The sequence below is a fragment of the Brassica napus genome, chromosome A4 (assembly GCF_020379485.1).
Source record: "Brassica napus cultivar Da-Ae chromosome A4, Da-Ae, whole genome shotgun sequence".
Lineage (NCBI taxonomy): Eukaryota > Viridiplantae > Streptophyta > Magnoliopsida > Brassicales > Brassicaceae > Brassica > Brassica napus.
Window position 1 is genome coordinate 21,415,695 of NC_063437.1, and position 15,284 is coordinate 21,430,978.

Here is a 15,284-nt window from a genome sequence, read left to right on the forward strand (position 1 = left end):
AATTTATTTTAGTTAAAAATTAAGAGACAGTTTTTTATATTCAGCTAAAAACCTCACCCTAACAACATCTCTTTAATCATGCTCTTACATGTTTTTTTTTTGAAGATAATGCTCTTACATGTTTAAGCCATAGTTTTTTTCCCTCGACTCGTATATACATATGATAAAGTTCACATTACAAAAAAACTGAATATATAATACATTACGACGTGGATATACGTAATAGATTTAAAAGATATTGGGTACCTAACAAAAGCATCGAGCTGTGTTTGTCTTTATCTAAAGCATAACGTCCGTCCTTATCTCTCAGACTCTCACCTAAAATTAAACTTTAATCAACCATTAAGCTTCCATGTCCACTAGTATGAAGTATGAACTGTAACTGAGAAAATATATATGTTATTACATGTACAAATTTTCAAGATCGGCAACATTTTTATGACATTTTCAAATTTACAAAAATATTTACTTTAAGAAAATACATATTTTATGCTTAATCTTCTATAGTTTATATTTATACATACAAATAAAAAATTACAAACTCCGTTCATCTGCTACATGGTAGAGTTTAAGAAACTACATCTTAAACATAAATATATGGCTTAATTGTCTCTCTTCATTTGCAATTTATTGACAAAAGTATGTAATAATAACTAATGTTCCGTTTATTTTAACTCAAGAAATAATAAGCAACTAAATATAGTTGTATATTTAGAGCATGGTTGAATGGGTTAGTGGAGTTTTTTCAACTTCATGAATTTAAGTAAACCGCTTAGATAGTGAATTCATGTAGCTTCTAAGTTCTTGAAAGATTTAGTCAAAACATATCACAACTCATCTTTTCTAAGATCAGAACATATCTATCTCAATTTAACAAAACACAATCTCGAGATATAGAAAGGGAAGAGGAAGTCCAAGCAAGGTACGACATTAATGAGCATATGCCACTAATTGAGCTAAGATTATACACATAACAGTCCAAAGATCTTGTTATTCTCGAAATTTCTTGATAACTACGAAAATGGTCACGTAGCATGTTAATTAGCCTTTAGTGAGTCATGATCCAAGTGTATTAATGGTTGTATTATAAAAGTACAGTAGTTAATTTCAAAACCGTAACATGGGTTTCAGAGCCACATGCCTCCTCCTAATTGGATGGCAAGTGAAGACAAATTAGTGAGATGCGAGTGGCTAGTCCGATGTCCACCCACCCGGATCGTGTCGGGCCGGGTCGGGTGTCAGCGGGATCCGCGGGGGATGGGTGGGAAAGAAAAGAGTCACGCCCACACGTTCTGGTTTCAGATTCAACCTACATCTCTCTCTTCTTCCCATGCGGTCAATACATGCATTAAACTATCAATCTCTCTCTTCCTAACTACGATGACTGCTAACTACACTAGCAATATATGAATTCGCATTTTATCTTGAATACTTAATGATAGACTAATATATCTAGTCTGTGATTTACCACCACGAATTTTCCAAATATCATAAAAAAATCTGATTAATCCAAATATGCGTAGATTATTTGGAAATAAACTTTCTACAGAGCCACCACAAGCATCTAAGTTCCATTTTTTTTTCTCAGTTTCATTCTTATATGCGCCTTAATTAAAGAAATGCATTTTTTTAGAAAGCCAAGTTGAAACAGACCATTGTGGCTGAAAAATATAATGTAAAATCGATAACAAGTAGTTAGGAATCCTTAAAAATAAAATGGAAAGAACCATGCTGAAAAGAGGACTGGGTCTTGACGTTTTGGACTCAGCTAGTTATCATGTTAATTAGTTACGTTTATGACGTATATATATATATATATATATATATACGTTTATCTTGATCTTGGCAAACATAATTCGACTTCATGCAAAAGCAAAGAAAAAGTTAACCTAAAAGCTTCATCTATTTAGATTTAAAAAAAAACAATATATTTATAAATAATATTGAGCTCGCTGCCTTAGTAATGTCTTCGATTATAAATTCCTTGCATCCGTCCGATTGAGATAACTCTCGAAATACCTTTGTAAGCATCACTTTTTGGTAATATGTTTCAAGTTGTAACAAAATAAATATATAACAGTATGATATTTGCCGTAGATTCCATATGTTTTCCAACGTTATATATAACTAAAATTGTGTATATATAGAATTGTATATACGCTGAGTTTTTTCTCAAAGTTGTTCCCCAATCATTATATCTATAACTCCTTGTTTTATCACATTGGTTGAATATTTGTTTTATATACCATGTAGTATATAATATGGAATTAAGAAGAAAATAAAAGCAAACGACCTTTTGGTGGACATAATGAAACTGGTAAGGGATATGTATAGTACATACTATTTATGTATACATTATATAATGTGTGGAATCCGGATAGTTAAAAATTAATCCGACACAACAATGAATCACATTAAATAATAAATTTTCCAGCATTTAACAAGCCATGGAAATGAAACTGATGATTATGTTAAAACTTTTATTAAGCATAGTCAAATCATAACTGAATCCAGAGCTTATTATATTTTCTTCACTACCAAAGAGGTTTTTTTATAGGTACTAGAGTCCGTGTCCGCGCTTCGCGCGGATTATATGTTTAATTAAAAAACAGTTTAATTAAAATTGGAAGTTTTAAAGTTTCTGAAAGTGTAAGTTAAGTTTTGTTTCTTTTATAATGCGAAGACGTTGGAAGCGGTGATCACTTTTTTTTATAAACTAAAGTAAGTTTGAATAATAAATTATGTTGATGAATTTAATATTCGTAAGAGAAAATAGTATTTGAGTGTGCCTATTTAATTGACGTAGAAAGCTGTAACGTAAATTTTAAAAAAGTTGACTGGTGTCGTTTGCTATGAGGCTTAGGATAGACATTTATTCCTCTTTTGGAAGCGTTGTATGATATCAATATTGTTGTCAAAGTAGAAGCGTGATCCAGGTGTGGTTGTGAGTGATAGTTTCCCTGAAAAAATGAAATATTTGTAAGAATTTAGTTTGACATAAACTTTATGTTTAGTTTATTACCTTCATGTAACCGTAGAATGATACTTGTGATGATTACGATTTAGTTTTTTCTGGTAGATATGCGATTTTACTCCCTGAAATTAGACGTCTCCTTGTCCCACAAAGTTAAACGTACCAGTTATCTACAAATAATTATTGTATTATATTTCAAATTTTTTATATTTTCTATATATCTAGGGTATTAGGGTCATTTTGGGCATTTTGCTACATGTCATCTCTACAATTAAAAAAATAAACATGAGACGGATAATTTTATTTAATGTTGGTAATATCTTATGCATCATCTATAAAATAAATATATATTCATATATACCATTCCAGATTTAGTAATATTATTATTTTTATATAATTATACAATTTGTATTACTAAAGCTTTTAAAAATATGCAATTCTTAAACATCTAATATCTAATCGTATGATATTTAGTTTCTTATATATCTACAAAATTTTAAAAATATTGTTTAGGCCAAATGTTTGATAATTATACAATTTTATATCATTTTTATTAGTTTTATATAATTTGATATAATATATATCAAATCTATATTAAATTTTATTAAGATAATAGTAAAATCTATAACATTTAATAAAATTTATTTTTAAATATAAGTTAGAACAACACTAAGAACCTCAATTGAAATAGTATAATAATGGGATGCGTGAGAAGCTTTGTGATTCAACACGCCTCCGGTCACTGTGGCGAAAGACTAAACAAAAGCATGTAATTTCATAAAATAGAATGAGCTTCTTAGTTTCTTGGTATCATATACCGTAAATGGATATTGGGCTGACTTCAGTATTGACTGGGATTTAAATAAATTGTTTGGGCTTCGTAATTGACATGGATATCAGCCCAGTTTAAGATGAGCTGTTAGATTGATTGGCCAGGAATTTTTTGCATATGTGGCACACTTTAGAAGCCTTTAAAATAGCTCCTTTTATATAGTAGGATGTAACATCGTTTCCATCTATCTTTAATATGCCTATGATACTACGTCAATTTCTTTGATATAATGTACATTTTTTTGTTGATCAAGTTTTCAATAATACATACACGATACTACATAATCGTTTGAAAACATGAATATATTTCAAGACAAATGAAATCTTTAAACAAGAAAGTAATGAGAAAAACACTTAATGAGAAAGAAAAAAAGGTAATGAGAAGTGGCACTGTCCTTTGGGCTTTTCTAACAAACTCTTGAATGAATATTTTCAGACGGAAAAAAAAAAGTGGCACTGTCGAACGCTTTTGATATGTCTTGTCCGGAGAATGTTTAGTTTGGTTGGGGGGGGAGGAGGGGGTGAACAAGAAAATAACTGAAGTTGCTTATTTTGGGAAATTTGGATATAATTTTTTAGATATTTTAAAAAGGTAATTATCAGAGTAGTGAATTTTCACCCCGCTGATGACCTGAAATATTCTGATCGTGACGTGAAAGCCACCCTTTCGATCTTTCAAGCACATCCTGAACTGAGTCAATGTTTTTAGAGAAGTGATTTAACATTAAATGAATCTTATTCACGCATGTCAGCAGCTTCTGCACGTGCGAGTGTGAGCTGGTTTCGCTGGCTAGTCTTGTGACGTGAAGTCATCGCAACCGACGGGGACAAACATCCAACGGCGTCTGACGCGCCTGTCATCTACTCTTTCACTTCCACTTCGTGTCTCTTTAGTCTTTCCAAGCTTCGCGATTTACGAGCTTGAATCTGCCATCATCGAGCGAACCATACACAATAAATCCATTCAGCAACTGAGCAACCTCTCAATATAATACTGTAGTAATAATACTACTAACTTGCTTTATGCTTAAAAGCCAAAGAAACAAATATAAACAGCTGAAATTAAAGGAATATAAGTCAGTTTTCATCGAACCGTCTAATCGTAACTTTCAGAATGGTGGAATAATTTCAGAATTTCATTAAAAAAGTTGGTGAAATATGTGAATTTCATAAATTTTATGAACTTGAGAATTTAACGTTTAACGTTTTCTTTGGTCAATTGTATTCTTCTCGTTTTACCTATATACTGTTTCTTTTTATCTCCTAACTTTCACTACTATGCAGTACTATTACTGATCAAAACACTACAAGAAAAATGAGTTTTTATAACGGAGTAGGATAGCGTTTTTTTCGTTTCTGCTATGGTTGATACATCCTTTAGTTTTAGATAGCGTTTCTAAAAATAAAAACGCTATCTTTAGTTGGGTTGGATTTTAAATTTTATGATACATAGTTTACATAGCACTTTAGGTAAGAAACGCTATGTATTGATTCCCGTAACACTTATAACTAAAACGCTATGTTTGATATTTTGAATCCCTAAACCCTAAACAAGTTTTCAAACCCTAAACTCTATACACAAACTTTAAATTCTAATACAATAAGCTTTATAATACTTGAAAACTTAAACTCCAAATCTTAAAATTAACTTTTAAAAAAAAAAATTAATCTTAAGCAATATATCTATTTTCAAACTTTAACCATAAACCCTAAACCACATACTTCAACCTATGTGATAGAACACTAAACCTCAAACTTTAAATAAAATATAATTTTATAATATATATGTATATATAATATATTTCTCAAATTATATACAACATATAAAATTTTACATTATACATTTCGAAAATAAAAAACCACTAAACAAATAAACAACAAAAAAGAAGAAATACTAGCATTTAAAATCTTTTTATCAAATTAGTTTTTAAATCACATAACCACAAAATTCAAATGGAAAACTTTTAGTTAAAATTCTATATAAATTTATTTAAATTTTGACATTTTTAAATAATTATAGATAAATAAAAGTATAATCTTTATTAGTTGTTTTTTGGCCTTTGATTGATTTTGATCCAAAGGCTCAAAATCACTCCTTTGTGATCTTCCACCTTTCTTCTTATTGGTCAGTTCCTCAAAATTTGGATTAATATTTTAAACCATTGATTACTTGTAATCCAACGGATAAGAATTAATCTATCTTTTCATTTCTCTTCCTCTATACTCTATCGATCTCTTTCTTTCACAAGTCTCAGATTCTGGGTTTCACTAGCCTCATCTCTCACCATCTATCACACACACACACACACACACGCTATAGATCTCATCTGTTTCTTTCTTCCTTTACAGTTTCTCATCTCTCACGATTCTCTGTTAACAACAAATCAACAAAAAATCCACGGAGTGATTTCTCTCTACAACAAATCAACTCAGTTGTAAGTTGTTATTCGCTATCAAATGTCTCTCAAGTTTCCATCTTTTTGTTCTTTTTCTATATCAATTCTGATTCGTTTGTATGAAGGCAGAGGCTGCTGACAATTGACAGAGATAAAATATGGAGGAGGACGACGGAGGACATGGCTGAAGCGTCGAGGATGGATGAATATGGCAGATGAGGACCTGATCTGGCGGAGAGCTTGGCGATGGAGGACGTGGCTGACGGCATGGCTGAAGCGTCGAGGATGGAGGAGGAAAGCATATGGCGTAGCTGACAGCTTGGTTTGAAGCGTCGATGGTGGAGGAGTTCGTGATGGTGGTTGACAGATCCGGTAAAGGAGGCGGCTGTTGGAGCTCTGCGGCAAAATAGATGGAGGCACGAGGAGTTAGGGTTTTTAGGTTTAGCGGTAAACTGTATATTTTTTTTTACGTTTAGTTTTTTGTTTGTTTTTAATTAGGTTAATTTTGTAAACCTACTTTAATATGTAAACCAAATTCAATTATTTAGTAAAAATAATTTAATATATTATATATTTTAACTGTATTTTGTGATTTTTCTTCTTTTTTTTTTAATTTTTTTTTATATTTTAATAATATATAATAGCAAAAATAAAACGTTATTAAAAAATATTTAATTGCACGCAAAAGAACGCTATAATATATGACAATAAGATAACAATACCAAAAACCGCTATCTAATGTGTTTGACCTATTATGACGGGCGATGATACAGCGCTTCATAAACCGCTATCATATTTTTAGATAGCGTTTTTCGTCCGCTAACAAAAGCCTTTTTTCTTGTAGTGAAACCATTAAAACATGTTTTTGTGATACTTATTTTCTATATAGATATTAATGATAATAATTAGTACTAGTGAATTGCACAGTCGGAGCTGATGATGTTGGATAAATAGCTACCAACTGAACTGAGAACATTCTTAACATTTACACCCAAAAAAACACAGAGTATAACATACCTATATTTACTGATTAGTAATTTCATTTACTAGCTAGTAGAGTCGTGAAAAAAATAAAAATGTGATCATTGAAACAAAACCTAACAACATTGACATATATATCGTTTTTTCGTCGAGCGATATTAGAATGGTAATAAATCGTGGAACCTTTCGGATATATATACATAACTGGAAAATATGTTAGAAAACTGCATAAAATATCAATACCATATATCATAAAAAAATAGTACAACGCATAGCGCTATAAGTAAGTAAATACAAGAGTGGTTCTCTTCTCCTAGATTTGAAATGACATATTTAAAACAGTTTCTGTCATTATCCAACCACAATAACGTCTCTTCTTCACATTCTCAGCTTGTTTTTGCCATTTCAACTCTTAATTATTTGTCACTAACTTTCATGCACCTTAATTAATCTTAAAAAACGCACAAATATCTCTATGCAGACATGTATCTTTTTCAATAATATTTGTGAAGACTAACAAATACATTTGAGAAAACAAATTAGATGCATTTTCTCTACAAATCACCTTAAGGAATCCTCTATAAATACGATATGGATTCATATTTCTTAATGATTGTTTGAAAGTTGTCTGTCAACGCAAATCAAAATGAATACTTGATTCTTAACAACATATATGTACACAGGAAATTAATAGTGACTGCTAAGGAAATATATAAGTGTTTGGCTTATATATTCTACCTACCTCATTGTATTGAAGATTATTATAATTTTCTCCGTTGCTCTTTAACTATTGAATGGTGTATAAATAGATAGAAATATATTTAAATTCTACCGTTACAACGAGAAACATAATGTCGTACATCAGGGCAAGTCCCTACTTAGCTTAACTTAAAGAAATTATTTTAGATTCAATATAGACTCGTGTGCTTCAATTTGTGTGTCCATATAATGTTTGATGTAATCCCACGCATCCATGGAATATACTTGTATCCTCATCTAATATTTTCACGGACTTTTTTTTCTTACATAATTAAAATTAACCGAAATTATTACACAATAGGGGAATGGCCCCACAAAAAGTGGACCCCCACAAGTGACACAGTGAGTAGGACCCACACACCGCCCATGCGGCACGCTGTCTATCTAAAGTCTAAACCAAAACTAAACCCATCTTCCATCTGAATACTTCCTTGACCTCTTACCCTCTCAGACCTAACCCTAAATCCATCTCTCTCATCTCTTCTCTCTTCTTCTTCTTAGAAGTTTCATTTTCATGTATTACTAGTTCTGCTCCAGTTTCATTTTACATGTATATGACTTTATATCTCTTTTTATTTTCTCTTCTTCAAAATTTCAATCTTTTTCTCCTTAATTAATTGAATTGAGCTCTTGTGTATCCATCCTCAAGTTAAGAGCAGAGGAGATTAATTAGTTAATTAGGGTTTTTAATTGTTTGCTTTTTTGCTTTTCATTCAAGAAATGGATCAGGTCTCTCGCTCTCTTCCTCCACCTTTCCTCTCAAGAGATCTCCATCTTCACCCACACCATCAGTTTCAGCATCAGCAGCAACATAACCACGGCCACGATATCGACCAGCACAGGATCGGTGGACTAAAACGCGACCGAGACTCTGAGATCGATCCAAACGAGCACTCTTCAGCTGGAAAAGATCAAAACACCCCCGGCTCCGGCGGAGAAAGCGGCGGCGGAGGCGGAGGAGGAGATAACCACATCACGAGAAGGCCACGTGGCAGACCAGCGGGATCCAAGAACAAACCAAAACCACCAGTCATCATCACTAGAGATAGCGCAAACGCTCTCAAGTCCCATGTGATGGAAGTAGCTAACGGATGTGACGTCATGGAAAGCGTCACCGTCTTCGCTCGCCGTCGCCAACGTGGTATCTGCGTTCTGAGCGGTAACGGCGCCGTCACGAACGTTACCATAAGACAACCAGCTTCGGTTCCCGGTGGTGGCTCATCCGTAGTTAACTTACACGGACGTTTCGAGATTCTTTCTCTCTCGGGATCTTTCCTCCCTCCTCCTGCTCCACCGGCGGCGTCGGGTCTAACGATTTACCTAGCCGGTGGTCAAGGACAGGTCGTTGGAGGGAGCGTGGTGGGTCCACTCATGGCTTCAGGACCTGTGGTGATTATGGCTGCTTCGTTTGGGAACGCTGCGTATGAGAGGTTGCCCTTAGAGGAAGATGATCAGGACGAGCAGCAAACGGCTGGAGCGGTTGCTAATAATATAGATGGTAACGCGACGATGGGTGGTGGAACGCAGACTCGGCCGCAACAGTTGATGCAAGATCCGACGTCGTTTATACAAGGGTTGCCTCCGAGTCTTATGAATTCTCAACTGCCAGCAGAAGCTTATTGGGGAACTCCGAGACCATCTTTCTAAATGGTGAAAAAAAATACGTTAGTTGTGTTCATCGTTTTTCATTTGTAATATCTCTTCTGTCAAATTTTAATTTTCTTTTCCCCCTTTGTTTTATAAGAGATCATTGTAGCCTTTGATAAAGAGAATCGTTTTGGTCATGGGACTGGTCGATCGATCTCTTAGGTTTGACATGGGGGTTGTGTGTTTGCGTTGACTAGGAGATTATAAGTTGTTGATTTCGAATTTTGTGATCCATGTGTTGGTGTTAATTAAGCTTTGCGTATTGTTGATTGATTCGAGTGCAAAACCTAGATTCATTGAATTTTTATAACGCTCAACGAGTACACACCAAGATAAGAGCATGATTATCCCAAAGACCCATTTAGGGGCTCTTATTTTTTTTTAATACTTTTAAGTAGTAAAAGTAAGTTAAGACACAACATTAAGAAACCCAAACATTTTTATGCTCCATTGCAAAGCTCTTAATTAGGGTTCTTAAAAAAAAATACTATTCATTTTAATTGCATGAATATACCAGTTTTAAACACAAATGCATATGCATATACTATTACACATGTAAGAAATTAATAGTTCTAATAGTGTTAATGCATATGCATATACTAATACTATAACATGACAAGTGGCTAATGTCTCCCAAGCAAGTGTTGTAAAAGTGAGGTATTGGGATCTATAGCGAAGCATCTGATGTAGGATGGAGCATAGTGTTGGTTGATCGACGGGAGAAAACTCCTCAGTTCTTGTACCTATTTCAAATAGAATGTGATTAGAACTAGATAGTAGAAAGAAGACTTGGTGATAAGAGATGATTCAACACAGATTATAAGAATGGTTTGGTTCACCTGTCTACGTAAGGTCTCGTTTTCTAGCTCTGCTCGCTGTTCCTGCAAAGTTTAAAGTGTTTTGTATGATCAATTCTTGCAGTAAGTCTCTATGTTATTGGGTACATACCACAACATTAACCTCTCAAGCCTCAAAAGATACAGTAGGCATGAGTTGTAACACGGTTCATCAGAGATGTCTCACATAAACTTACATGAAGTGACCATAGAAGCAGTAACGAAACAGACATGAAGTAACATCGACTTAAAGCCATAACATAGGGTTAACAAATCGTGGTTGAAGTTAGAAAAGTATGAACCTTTATCGAACTTTTTGCCATCAGGGTCTAGCTTAAGGACCACGAAGTGCTCGCCATCTGCAAACACCGGAGAATCACTCTCAGTTACTTGTTACAAACCCCAATTAGACTAACAACAGAAGAAGTGTATGATTATCTAAAGAGATCGAGTTGCCGAAAACCCTTTAAAGAAACAATTTGTCTGTACCTGCTACGGACGCGTTAAGGCTTGAGAGGAGTGGCAGCGAGAAGAGTGTTATGGAGGCGTAAAGAGGAAGCGAGACACAAGAGTTTTCTGTACCTATGATTTTGTCGTCGGAGAGGAGGCCACCGCCGCTTTGGTTCATTGTCGAGGAGATCACCCAGATTGTCTCCACTCCATCGAGGAGAAATCTGGAGTTTTCGTCGTCGAATTTTTTCTTCCCCTCGTATTCTCCTCCCAAAACCATATCAACGTGACGCGTGTCCACAAGATGCGTCTGTTCTTGTGCTTAATTAAGCGACGTTCTTTGAGGTAATTCTTATTTTTCATTTATTTTTTATCTTAGTCAGCAACTAAGAGACGCTTAAAAGACGGCGATAATCATGCTCTAAGGCTCCTACTTTAACATGTTACTAAGAATGTCAGTTTATTTGTATTTGGTCAAATATTTGTTTTTAGTCCTTTACTAATTTATCAAACAATAAACCCATTTTCTAAGCAGTTCACACTGTTTGAATATTGTTTTCTTGTTTAAATATTTAAAAACTGTTATTTTTATTTGGTATTAAGGCTGTATAATAATTTTACAAAAGTTTAAGTAATTAGACGCTAAAGTATATAAGAAAAAAAAAGGAGAAAAGATGATTGTTCCGAGGTTGGCAAGAAGATGGTGAGAGGCAAGAGGCATAATGACAAGAACAAGGCTTGGGAACAAGGTGATTGCATGTGGCAGATACTTGTGTTTGTACATTTTCACGAAATTCCGTGTAATATATGCCTTATTAGTAATATCCAAATAAAGTAAATCTGAGCTGTAGCTTTCTCGGTTAAACGTAAGACGTCCAGTAGACATAGATTATAAAAATTTGGAACAAGAAAATGATGATAACCATGAGTCTATGACTAACTCACTTGATATTTTTTTGCCAAAACTCACTTGATCATAGCTAATATAAGTAGATCACATACATTTTATAGAAGAATATAATTTGTGTGAGGTTTGATTTGCAAGTGAGAGAGAAGAGAAAGCAATTAAGAGAGGGGAAGAGAAGATGAGCATTGGGTGAAGCACCGACGCACGTGCGTATCTGTGGGAAGGAAAAGTTCCTTTACGAGGCGATGAGTGAAGTGAGAGTGTTCCTTACTTCCAAAGCCATCTCTCTCTGCTTTTGCATTTACATCTCATCTTATGTTTCACCTTCTTCTATAACCTATGATCGATCGATCATTTTTGCTGTTAGAAAGATTACTGACAATAATAAAATTATAACGATAAAGATAAACCGAGTGGCCTGCGCAAAAAAAAAATTATGCCATTTAATCATTTTTGATATCACATTATTTACTTAACTAATAGTCACATTTTGTCAATGCATATGTACATTAATTAAACAGGTCTATTTTCTTCTGCCATTTTTTTAAAGTTGTTCCATGTTTTTGCTATGGTTTGATTGAAATTTCATATTAGTCGGCATCATGAGTGATTAGACATACGTATATGTTCTTTGACTTTCCAATTCAATGATTACACTATATAAAACCCGAAATAAATCAACTATAATTGAAGTGGGTCTCTCTTCAATTCTCCATGTGTTTAGTGATACATATATTATAGTCTTGTTTGTTTCCTTAACGCAGTGATCAAAAGATATAAAATATATAGAAAGATGAGTGATCAAAAAGATATAGAAAGACATATGTCAGCAACACATTATATAATATGTAGTTTGAAGAAGAACAAAAAGGAGAGAGTGAGGAAACGCACTATTATCTTACCTTTAATTTGTTCAAAATGGTTTTATCTATTAAATTCTAAAAAACAAGACCGCTTATGAACCAACGGAGTCCGTAATATTTAACCAAACCTAGAATCCGTTTATATTTTTCTTACAAATCGGAGTTGGGCCTATCAATCTTAGACTGCGTTTGGTCATTATCTGTCCAGTATTAGGCCTATAATGGGCTCTTAAGAGAGTTTTTTTCTCAACGATCTTAATGGAGAGTTTAGACTAATCATAGTGTATATTAGACAATAGACAACCACAATGCGTAGACCAAAAAAAATAAACAATCGTTGAAAAACAACTACTGTATATGAGGAGTAGTCACGATGGACCGTCCTGAACACGAACGTGCATTGCATGAGTTAATGTACGGATATGCACACAAAAAAATACGGATATGCTCGAATCTTACACTAAAATAGTAATATGAAAATATTAAAAAGATCCAATGGATTTATAACCAGTAAATGTTTTGGCCTATTGGGCTAAAAAAAAGTCTTCTAGAAGGCTGCTACAAGAGTGTTGACCATAACCTCTGTGCGTGCGTGTCGTTGACTCATACCTACGTGGCAATATCTAGAGAGACAAAAAGAGAACCCTAAAAAAAACAGCAGCTTTGTATTTTTAATATATACAATCCTCTGTCTCCTTCGTCTTCTTCCTCCGTCCATCTCTCGCCGCTTCCTCCTTATCGGAATCTTTCGCTCATTATGCTCAGAAGCCTCCATTACCATACCCTTATCGCTTCACTTCTCCCTCCAACGATTATTATTGCCAACGTTTTCGTTAACTAATTGCCAAGCTTGTGTGATTTGTTTGAATTTGGATCGTTGTTCTGAGAATTGAATTCCGTTTGGTAAATTTTATTACTGGGTTTATTCAAAGATGGCTGCTTTGAAAGGTTATGGTTTGTGTTCTTTGGACTCTGTTCTACACTTTCCCTGTCCAAGGCCACCATTCGAGGCCTACAAGAGGTTCCTTTTCTTCTCCTCATATATTATATAGATTCAATACATTTGCTGTTAGGTAATGTTTTCCTTTATTTTTTATTAATTCAAGCTAGGCATGATATAGCTTCTTGTATTGGCGTGTAACTGAGGTTCTATTTGTTTAAAGAATCCAGTGATATATAGACAATGACCTGTTCGTTGAGACATAACATGTAATGATTCTTGTTCTGCCTATTGAGTCAAGGCTAATCTGCTTTTTATGTGTCTTCATAACGCAGAAGAAGCTCAAGATGGGTCTCTCCAAAAGCAGCTGTTGTACCGAACTTCCACCTCCCTATGCGCAGCTTGGAGGTTAAAAACAGGTCCGTGGCATAAACTCTTAGATGAAACTCTTATGAATAAAAGTGTTTTCAGCTCGAACATTGTAAATAGTCTTTCCCAGCGCAAACTGGGTGGCGGAAGTTACAGCCGCAACCCGACCAAAAAGAAATTCTTATGAATATAAAATCTCATATATATATAAATTATCTTTTTGTTTTTGTGTTTGTTTGTCAGGACAAACACAGACGACATAAAAGCTCTACGAGTGATCACAGCCATCAAAACGCCGTATCTCCCCGACGGAAGATTCGACCTCGAAGCCTACGACGACTTAGTCAACATCCAGATACAAAACGGTGTCGAAGGCGTCATCGTCGGCGGCACAACCGGCGAAGGCCAGCTGATGAGCTGGGACGAGCACATCATGCTCATAGGCCATACGGTCAACTGTTTCGGAGGAAGCATCAAAGTCATCGGAAACACGGGAAGCAACTCGACGAGAGAAGCTATCCACGCGACGGAGCAAGGGTTCGCCGTGGGGATGCACGCTGCTCTTCACATCAACCCTTACTACGGGAAGACTTCGATGGACGGGATAATAGCGCATCTTCAGTCCGTTATGCACATGGGACCGACGATTATATACAATGTCCCTGGTCGAACGGGGCAGGACATACCGCCCAGCGCGATTTTGACGCTTTCTAGGAGTCCAAATTTAGCTGGCGTGAAGGAGTGCGTTGGGAACAAGAGGGTCGAAGAGTATACTGAGAGAGGGATCGTTGTGTGGAGTGGGAATGACGACGAGTGTCATGATTCGAGGTGGGACTATGGAGCGAGAGGAGTTATATCGGTTACTAGTAACTTGGTTCCTGGTTTGATGAGGAAGCTGATGTTTGAAGGGAGAGACTCGGCTTTGAACTCGAAGCTTTTGCCTTTGATGGGTTGGCTGTTCCAGGAGCCGAACCCTATTGGGCTCAACACTGCTTTGGCCCAGCTTGGAGTTGCGAGGCCGGTGTTTAGGTTGCCGTATGTGCCGTTGCCTTTGGCTAAGAGGGTTGAGTTTGTGAAGATGGTGGAGGAGATTGGACGTGAGCATTTTGTGGGCGAGAGGGATGTTCAGGTGCTTGATGATGATGATTTTATCCTTATTGGTCGATATTAAGCATAATATACTTTCTTTTTTTTGAGTTTTGGGTTTACTTTGTTTGGTGTTTAATGAAAGAAGAGATGGTTTGGTTTATGTAGTTGGGGGATGAAACTCATTCATCATATTGCTTGTTAAGTACTTATGATTTGCTTTTACTCGTTTTTAAACTGTTTGT

General features: G+C 35.0%; 2 protein-coding genes and 3 long non-coding RNA genes across 5 annotated transcripts; 3 read left to right on the top strand and 2 right to left on the bottom strand.

The window, feature by feature from the left end:
- Nucleotides 1-2,676: 2,676 nt before the first annotated feature.
- Nucleotides 2,677-5,088, bottom strand: LOC125608388. The gene is made up of 2 exons (XR_007339310.1): nucleotides 3,023-5,088; nucleotides 2,677-2,960 (listed from the first exon to the last, which is right to left on the bottom strand). It is a non-coding gene; the product is annotated as an uncharacterized LOC125608388 (long non-coding RNA).
- A 66-nt stretch (nucleotides 5,089-5,154) lies between these two features.
- LOC106422949 lies at nucleotides 5,155-6,785 on the top strand. The gene is made up of 2 exons (XR_001284555.3): nucleotides 5,155-6,240; nucleotides 6,327-6,785. It is a non-coding gene; the product is annotated as an uncharacterized LOC106422949 (long non-coding RNA).
- Nucleotides 6,786-8,090: 1,305 nt separating this feature from the next.
- On the top strand, nucleotides 8,091-9,860 carry LOC106345358 (AT-hook motif nuclear-localized protein 22). Its single transcript, XM_013784563.3, has one exon. It carries the CDS (start codon nucleotides 8,662-8,664, stop codon nucleotides 9,586-9,588), a length of 927 nt encoding a protein of 308 aa, XP_013640017.2. The 5' UTR covers nucleotides 8,091-8,661; the 3' UTR covers nucleotides 9,589-9,860.
- A 193-nt stretch (nucleotides 9,861-10,053) lies between these two features.
- Nucleotides 10,054-13,057, bottom strand: LOC125608389. Its single transcript, XR_007339311.1, has 4 exons — nucleotides 10,914-13,057; nucleotides 10,727-10,783; nucleotides 10,428-10,469; nucleotides 10,054-10,331 (listed from the first exon to the last, which is right to left on the bottom strand). It is a non-coding gene; the product is annotated as an uncharacterized LOC125608389 (long non-coding RNA).
- A 230-nt stretch (nucleotides 13,058-13,287) lies between these two features.
- LOC106452154 (4-hydroxy-tetrahydrodipicolinate synthase 2, chloroplastic) lies at nucleotides 13,288-15,278 on the top strand. Its single transcript, XM_013894184.3, has 3 exons — nucleotides 13,288-13,665; nucleotides 13,920-14,003; nucleotides 14,197-15,278. The coding sequence occupies exons 1-3, from the start codon at nucleotides 13,577-13,579 to the stop codon at nucleotides 15,122-15,124; spliced, it is 1,101 nt and encodes a 366-aa protein (XP_013749638.1). The 5' UTR covers nucleotides 13,288-13,576; the 3' UTR covers nucleotides 15,125-15,278.
- The last annotated feature ends 6 nt before the right edge of the window (nucleotides 15,279-15,284 follow it).

Bases quoted from the DNA above. Each gene is read 5' to 3' on its own strand.
- LOC106345358 (XM_013784563.3), top strand. From the start codon at position 8,662: ATGGATCAGGTCTCTCGCTCTCTTCCTCCACCTTTCCTCTCAAGAGAT.
- LOC106452154 (XM_013894184.3), top strand. From the start codon at position 13,577: ATGGCTGCTTTGAAAGGTTATGGTTTGTGTTCTTTGGACTCTGTTCTA. The intron at 13,666-13,919 runs GTTCCTTTTCTT...TTCATAACGCAG, and splicing joins CCATTCGAGGCCTACAAGAG to AAGAAGCTCAAGATGGGTCT. The intron at 14,004-14,196 runs GTCCGTGGCATA...TTTGTTTGTCAG, and splicing joins AGCTTGGAGGTTAAAAACAG to GACAAACACAGACGACATAA.